The 7,294-nt window shown below is 28.1% G+C and overlaps 1 protein-coding gene and 1 long non-coding RNA gene across 3 annotated transcripts; one reads left to right on the top strand and one right to left on the bottom strand.

Moving 5' to 3' along the window:
• Positions 1 to 4: 4 nt before the first annotated feature.
• Positions 5 to 2,517, top strand: LOC149033650 (uncharacterized). The gene is made up of 3 exons (XR_016176966.1): positions 5 to 565; positions 788 to 1,713; positions 2,108 to 2,517. It is a non-coding gene; the product is annotated as an uncharacterized LOC149033650 (long non-coding RNA).
• A 308-nt stretch (positions 2,518 to 2,825) lies between these two features.
• LOC107066923 (RING-type E3 ubiquitin-protein ligase PPIL2) lies at positions 2,826 to 6,034 on the bottom strand. 2 transcript variants are annotated; one of them, XM_015321988.2, is made up of 10 exons: positions 5,680 to 6,034; positions 5,236 to 5,602; positions 4,991 to 5,156; positions 4,749 to 4,897; positions 4,558 to 4,681; positions 4,328 to 4,476; positions 4,097 to 4,248; positions 3,673 to 4,008; positions 3,472 to 3,580; positions 2,826 to 3,064 (listed from the first exon to the last, which is right to left on the bottom strand). In XM_015321988.2, the coding sequence occupies exons 1-9, from the start codon at positions 5,709 to 5,711 to the stop codon at positions 3,490 to 3,492; spliced, it is 1,566 nt and encodes a 521-aa protein (XP_015177474.1). In that variant the 5' UTR covers positions 5,712 to 6,034; the 3' UTR covers positions 2,826 to 3,064; positions 3,472 to 3,489. The 2 variants fall into 2 exon arrangements, with proteins under 2 accessions (XP_015177474.1, XP_015177472.1); XM_015321986.2 differs by having other exon boundaries at positions 2,826 to 3,048.
• Between the last annotated feature and the right edge of the window lie 1,260 nt (positions 6,035 to 7,294).

Below are 7,294 nucleotides of genomic sequence, written 5' to 3'. Positions count from 1 at the left end.
GACATCGAAACTAACGCGTATTTTTTTTCTTTTTCTTTTCTTTTATAACATTTATTATAAAACCATTACCTTTTGTTTTGTATCAATAATAATTAAATGATGGTGAATTCATTGATTTCTTGAATAAATATATGTGATTATATTTAAAATCAAAAAATTTACATGTAAATGAACTTTGAAATTTAAAAATCAATAGATTTAATATGATATCCTAGATATTCTAGAAAGATTATTAAAAATGGCGATACGCGAAAGTAATAGCAAGTTTATCGCGGATCAATAGTTCGTTGAGATAACTCGATCATCCCACGTATACTATACTCTTATATCTTTTAATACAACTATATGTAATCTCTCGAAATATACGCGATTATCTTGTTCCCTCTCACGCCCATTTCATTCGACGCAAATGTCTCATAAACTTACTTGCACTGTTAATGAAACTTTCAAATATCAATCAAATTAAAGAACTCACAAAACACTAATTAATTAATTACATGTTAAAAAAAAAAAAAAAAAACGAAGAAGATTATCGAAGAATGATGAAGAATTTGGAATACGAAAAGTAAGTTTAATAATAATCGCCATTTTGAAAAATATTTGTTTAACTATTTCCTATGAAAAATCATTGATATATTAGATTAGAATAAACGATAAATGTTTAATCTAAAGATAACAAATATTTCGATTTTTATTTTTTAAATTGAAAATAAAATAAACTTTGTAAGAAATTTTACTGAACTCAAACTAATGAAAATATTTTGTTTTGAATTACCAAATGAACAAGCAAAATAGGGATTTTTTGAAAAAGAAGTTACACACACACGCAATACACTGAAGGATTTAACACAGAAGGTGAAAAGTGTATATCTTAAAATGTCCCGAGTAATCCCGAGGAGGAATCCAGGAAGTATACGTAAGAGAACTGGCACTCGGTCGACGAATGTTGGTGGATGAAGAAGAGAGAGAATTGGTAGAGGAACATTAAGAGTGGTCAAGAAGGGGTAAAGAGAGGTCAAGAAAAGGGAAATTCGAACTAAAGTTAAGTATATTTCAGGAGCTCGCCCCTATATATCTTCCTATATGCACATATCTACTATATATATTGGGTTGGGGAAAAAGTTTTTTCGTATTTTCCCCAGTAAATAGATCTGCAAATGTTAATCAAATCTGACAATACTCACGTGTGTTTAAAAGTTGAAATATCACGTGACATTTGTTTATCTGATTAAAAATTGAAATGATAGAAAAAAATTGAGCAAAATTGGCATTTTAAATAGTCGTGATTATTGGTAAGGAAACAAACATTGATTACACACACACACACACACACGCGCGCGAAACTGTTTTAAATTATTTAAAGAAAATTGGGTATATAATATAAGAAAAAAAATACTAGGTTCACATTTGCATTCAAATACGAAGAAACTTTTTCCCTAACCCAATATATATATATATATATATATATATATACGTACAAAGGGACCTTTCTACCTATCAACAGCGACGTTAAAACACGAGGAAGCTCGGGGACGACGAGAAACTCACTAAAAATACGTACGATCGTTGGCACTTGACTACAGTGTTCAACAAAACACCTACTACTTTATTGTTTTATACTGAAGACAAGAAAACAAGTGGGGGATACTTTTGTTAGAATCATTCTAATTAAAAGAAAAAATAGCAGAAAAGAAAGAATATGAAAAAATGAAGGTAAGGAAAAGATTATACAGTTTTAGTTTTGCTTGTGTTTTTTATCATAATTAATTTTTTTTTTGTTAATTTATTGTCTTAAATTTAAGTGATATATATATTGTTTTTTAAACGTTATACTTCGTTCTTAATAAGAAAAAGAAAAAAAGGTATATATATATATGTTGAAGTATGTCTGTAAAGTTTTTAACAAATATGTAAACAGTGACATCTCGTGAGATCAATTTGAAAGAAACATGGCGGTCATATTTTGAAAGTAACAAAATTATATGTACATATGTATATATATATATATATATATGATATGTACATATGTATGAGTAATATGCATGTGTATATATATATATATGTATGTGTATATATACATACATATACATAAAAAATATTTTTACAGTTTGACATGATATAAGCATCAATTGTATTAACACAAAGAAAGTTTTCATACGATGTCCTTGAATATTTGAATGTAACTGATAAGTAAAAATAATAATTATTGTTAAAATAATTATAAATACGCTCACTTACATGTTTTTAATACGTAATTATCCCTTATTAGGGTCTTGTAATAATAATAAATACATTTACAAGTAAATAAAATTAAAAAATTAAACAATAATTATTATATAAATAAAAAATGAATATAGATATTCAATAAAAAATATGTTATACATTATTTGTAATAAAATTATAATAACAATTAAATTAATTTTATATTAAGTAATAATATTCATTATATATATTATATATAGTATAATTATAGTAAATTTATAATCTATCCGTCAAAGCTCCATTGAAACGTCAATACTGTCAATTTTCATTTTTATATGAATAATTAGATGCACGATGACACGTTGTAGCGTCCATTTTTCGTATAAATATTTAAAACAAAAAAAAATTAATTTATAAATTAAATTAGATGTAAATCTAGAATATACCATATAAACAAAAAAAAATAATGAATAAATTAAACGAATGAAAATAAGAATAAAAATAAGAATTAGAAAAAAAAAAATAAATAAAATTAATCAAAAAATAATCAACTTGACAGACTCGAGGCGTCGAGTGAAAATTTGAGGTTAGATTTAATCGGCCGTATGTTATAGAGTTTAATAATTACTCACCCAAATCATCCATGGTACGGTGATTCAAATTATTCGATTATCCAGCACACAAAATATCCTTAAATACACTCACTGAAATTGTTAGATCGTCCAAAATACTGCAATTTACGGCACAACGCGCGACCGTATTATCCGACTGTGCGCATTCAAACTTCAAACATGGACGACTGAAGTCCTTGCAATCCAGATTTTCCCTCGACACTGACCTTATTACCTAGACGTACATATTTCTGATAAAAACATATACATATATATATATATATATTATTATTATTTTCTTATTTTTATTTTTTGTATAAACATTAAGCAAGTTAAGTTCGAAGGATACTACGTAATTTGTTTATATTTTATCCAAAATATATGAATATATATATATGTATATTTTATATATATATAATCTATAGGAATGCGCTCATATATGTAAACAAACATATATATATAATTTAATAAAATTTGTGCATTTATATTTTAATATAACGTAGGATCAAACGAATAAGATAAGAATGGTTTGTAGATTCATTTATTAATAAAAAATATTCTTTTTCTTTTTCTCTTTCTCTTTCTCTCTCTCTCTCTTTATAGATTTTCTTTTCTTTCTTTTTTTTTTTAGTAATTTTATATTAATATACTATCTTACTTTTAAATATTATTATTTCTACCAAGAGGAAAAGTTTCCAAACGAATTTGCTACGACCTTTTTCTTTTTAACTGGTGGTTCCGTCGTTAAAGTTTCATCTTTGTTTGCTCTGTAAACAAAATTGATGAATTTATTTATTTATTTAACGCAGTCTATAATAATATATATATATAAATGTTTGATGAAAAATGTCTCGCTCACTTCTCGTCCTTGTTTATCTTCAAATATTTGCCTACGCCAGTACGATAAATTTTGAGAACATCATTTCCTTCCTTTTTATCTGCATTTTTACTTTTATTCGCTTCCTGTGCTAACTTTTCTGCTTCCGCAGCTCTTTCAGCAAGTAATTGTTCCTCAGCTTCTTGAAAGGGATCTACAAAGACTAATACTCCTTGTATTACGATATCTTCGATAGGTCTGTCTTTGTTATCTACTTCTATTTTTTCTATCGTGTTTAACGTTTCTAAGCCTCCGACGATTTTTCCAAAAACTGTATGCTTTCGATCGAGATGTCTACACGATCGAAAGGTGATGAAACTGTAAAATGATATCGTTTGATTAAACACATACGTTTAGTTTACTATTTAATAAAATATTAGATATATATTTTTTTTGAGATACTTGCAATTGAGATCCATTAGTATTTGGTCCTGAATTTGCCATCGAAAGAATACCTCTTCCTTGATGAATTAAATTTGGTTTAAATTCATCTTCAAAATATTTACCCCAAATAGATGTTCCACCGTTACCGGTGTTCGTTGGATCTCCTCCTTGAATCTAAAAAATGTTAATATCTATAAGTATACTTGGTATAATATTAATAAATAATATAATATTTATAATTTCAATATTTTACCATAAAGTTTCGTATAGATCTGTGAAATTTAGTACCATTGTAATAATTATTTTGACAATGTTTTATAAAATTTTCACAGGTTTTCGGTACGATGTCACAATGAAGTTCTAAATTCAAGGCACCAAAGTTTGTGAGTAATCTAACGTATCCTATAAATAAACATAAATTTTGCAATTAATTATTTGGTATCTTTATAAAATACAGAAATATATAAGTATATGATAATTAACCTTTCTTTTTCACCCGTTCGTAACGAACCAAATCTTCAGCAATTACCGCAGCTTGATGATTCGTTTCTCTTGGCATTACAGTAGATGTAAAACCCGCAGCTACTGCACCAGTCGAATAATGAGCCTGCAAACGTTTATTAAAAAATTAATTAAACATTAATAATTAAATATTAAAATATTAATATACTAACGGCATTAAATTTGTCAGCTTGTGGTTTACTAATTTCTTCTTTTGCTTCTGGTTCTTTATAATTTTTCTTTAATTCTGCCAATATTTCTTTAGTCTCCATAGACACTGTTTTAAGTTTTGCGGTTGGATCGGACCTTTCCTTTTTGGCATCTAAATAAAACATTCAAAAACAAAGATAAATAAACATACAATAAAATAGAATATGTAAAAAATTATTTTTTTCTGATAAAACCATAGAATTACCTTCGTCTTCAACTCTTATATTATTTTTGATATGATGAAATGTCGATAAATTAAACTTTGACACATTATTTGGATCTTGAATAGTAATTATATCCTTCCTCGTAAAAGGCTCATCGTTTATCAAATCCTTCCAGTTACGTGTTTTAATGTTTAATTGTTCTACTGCCTAAAAATATACCTTTATTAATACAATTTCTATTCATAAGTATAATAATTTTAGTTAAATTGATAAGCCTTTTATTTACCTCACACGACATTACATTCCCTGTAGTTTTAATAGCAACGATATGCGAATGTTTTGTAAACGGTTTGAAAAGAATAGGACAATGATATTGTCCTTGTGCATTTTTGTGAAAGTTTAATTTTATTAACGTTTTAGGATCTAAAGGTTTTCCTGTCACAGGATTATGTTTAAATCTTTTAACGTATTCCAAAAGTGGTTCCAATTCAAAGACGTGCCCCTGTGCATCACAATAAGGATGTTCGAATGGTGTTAAACTTAAACAACAATGATCGTAAGGTAAACGTCTGAAAGTAGTATCTTCGGTATCTTCTAAAGGACCTGATTTTTTTCCACCGTATAATGTTGTCCATTCGGTGTACGTTAAGTACCTATAATATATATTTAAATATAAATTTTGTATCAATGTCTTAACCTATACAAACCAAAATGTAGAAACAATATTAACATTTTATCTTTCTGATGCTGTCGTTTCCCCATTTTAATAAATATTAATAATAACTACTGTGGAATGTTAACAGATCCGTTGACACACTTGATTCGATAATAATTCTTATCTAATTATAAATTTATGCAACTTAATTTACAAAATATACATCAACACACGAATGCCAAGAATGTACGATACTTATATAACATAAAAGATATCAAAAATATAACACTAAAATGATTAAACTTGTTTCGTTATATTGTAACCACACAATACAATTTCTGTAAATAACCACAAATAAGACGTAATTCAAACATAAACAACAATGAATAATTTTTTGATTATAAACTTCAAAACTTTTTTATCGACATGTCACTATACAGGAAGTAAACAGCAGCGCCATTATCAATAGAAATTGGAATTAATAATTATTATATTCATCACAATTATATAATTGAAATGTTATTTACGATCTCGATGTTTTACATAGAATAGAAAAAAAACATTTGATTAATCATAAAAATAATATAAACTAAAAATAGTATGTTGATATTTTTGGCTAGTTAAAAACAACGTCAATGACGGACTAGAATTTCTGACTGACCAATCAAAACATAGTAATGATTAAACCATAATAACGAATTTAAAATAAACACTAAATTAATATCAATAAAAATTGCGAAAGTAATTATGAATCAATATAAATAACAAAAATGTAAAGAAAAGAAATAAATAAACAAATTTGAATGATTGAAATTCTCGTTCGATTTTAATAGAGAATAATTTCGACCAATCGCGATTGAGTTTGAGAGAAATAGAATGAAGACGCGTAAATAATTAATGAAAAAGAAATGGAATTATAAAAAGAGATATTTAATTTTTGAAGATCTAACATATGATATAAAAGGTATTTAAAAAATGAATGATAAAAAAAGATAAGAAAAAAGTAACAAAATATTAGAAAATATATGTTAGAAGGGGAAAGAATGAAAAGTGTATCGGCGTTGGGTGCGCCGCCAAGCGGTAAGAATTATAAGTTTATCAGCGTAACTGATAAACTGTTTGCTGGTGATAGTGATTTGAAGGTGGCGGTATATTATGTATTTTGGAGTAGGAGGAAAAGTGTGGTAGTGGTAGCGGCGGCGGCGGTGACGGGGCCGGGCAGAATCAACATCCGGCGAGGACGATCAGAGAGATGCGCACGTTTGTTCGGCGCTCGTCGTGGAACGAAGGAAGCCGTCATCGCGATTTTGGGACATGAAAGGGAGATAAATGATCGTGAGAGGAGAACGTGAGTGAAACGTCGGTAGTTTCGGGAGTGTCAAGAAGTAGAAGAAGATCAACAACATCAATAACAACAACAGGAGCAAGAGAAGACGACAATAGAAAGAGAAAGAGAAAATTAAATAAGGAAGGAAGGAAGGAAAGAAAGAAAGGAAAGAAAAAGTGACGACGTTTCGAATCTCTACTTTATGTTAACGCTCGTGTCAGTTTACCCATCTTTTTCTCCCTATGTGGAATAGTGTAATACATAAACGTCGGCGTGCATCCCTACCCTTCTTTATCTTGACTTTACTTGCGTGATCCCAGGGATCGGTCATTTAACATCGATCACGTCAGACATTGGTACGAA

This window comes from Polistes dominula, unplaced genomic scaffold (assembly GCF_049000335.1).
Source record: "Polistes dominula isolate Pdom_NZ unplaced genomic scaffold, Pdom_raw_medaka contig_28, whole genome shotgun sequence".
Classification (NCBI taxonomy): Eukaryota; Metazoa; Arthropoda; class Insecta; order Hymenoptera; family Vespidae; genus Polistes; species Polistes dominula.
Note: the sequence above shows the minus strand (reverse complement) of the source record. Positions and strands in the feature narration are given on the sequence as shown.

Bases quoted from the DNA above. Each gene is read 5' to 3' on its own strand.
- LOC107066923 (XM_015321988.2), bottom strand. From the start codon at position 5,711: ATGGGGAAACGACAGCATCAGAAAGATAAAAT. The intron at 5,603-5,679 runs GTTAATATTGTT...TATATATTATAG, and splicing joins CAGCATCAGAAAGATAAAAT to GTACTTAACGTACACCGAAT. The intron at 4,898-4,990 runs GTAATTCTATGG...TGTTTTATTTAG, and splicing joins TATAAGAGTTGAAGACGAAG to ATGCCAAAAAGGAAAGGTCC.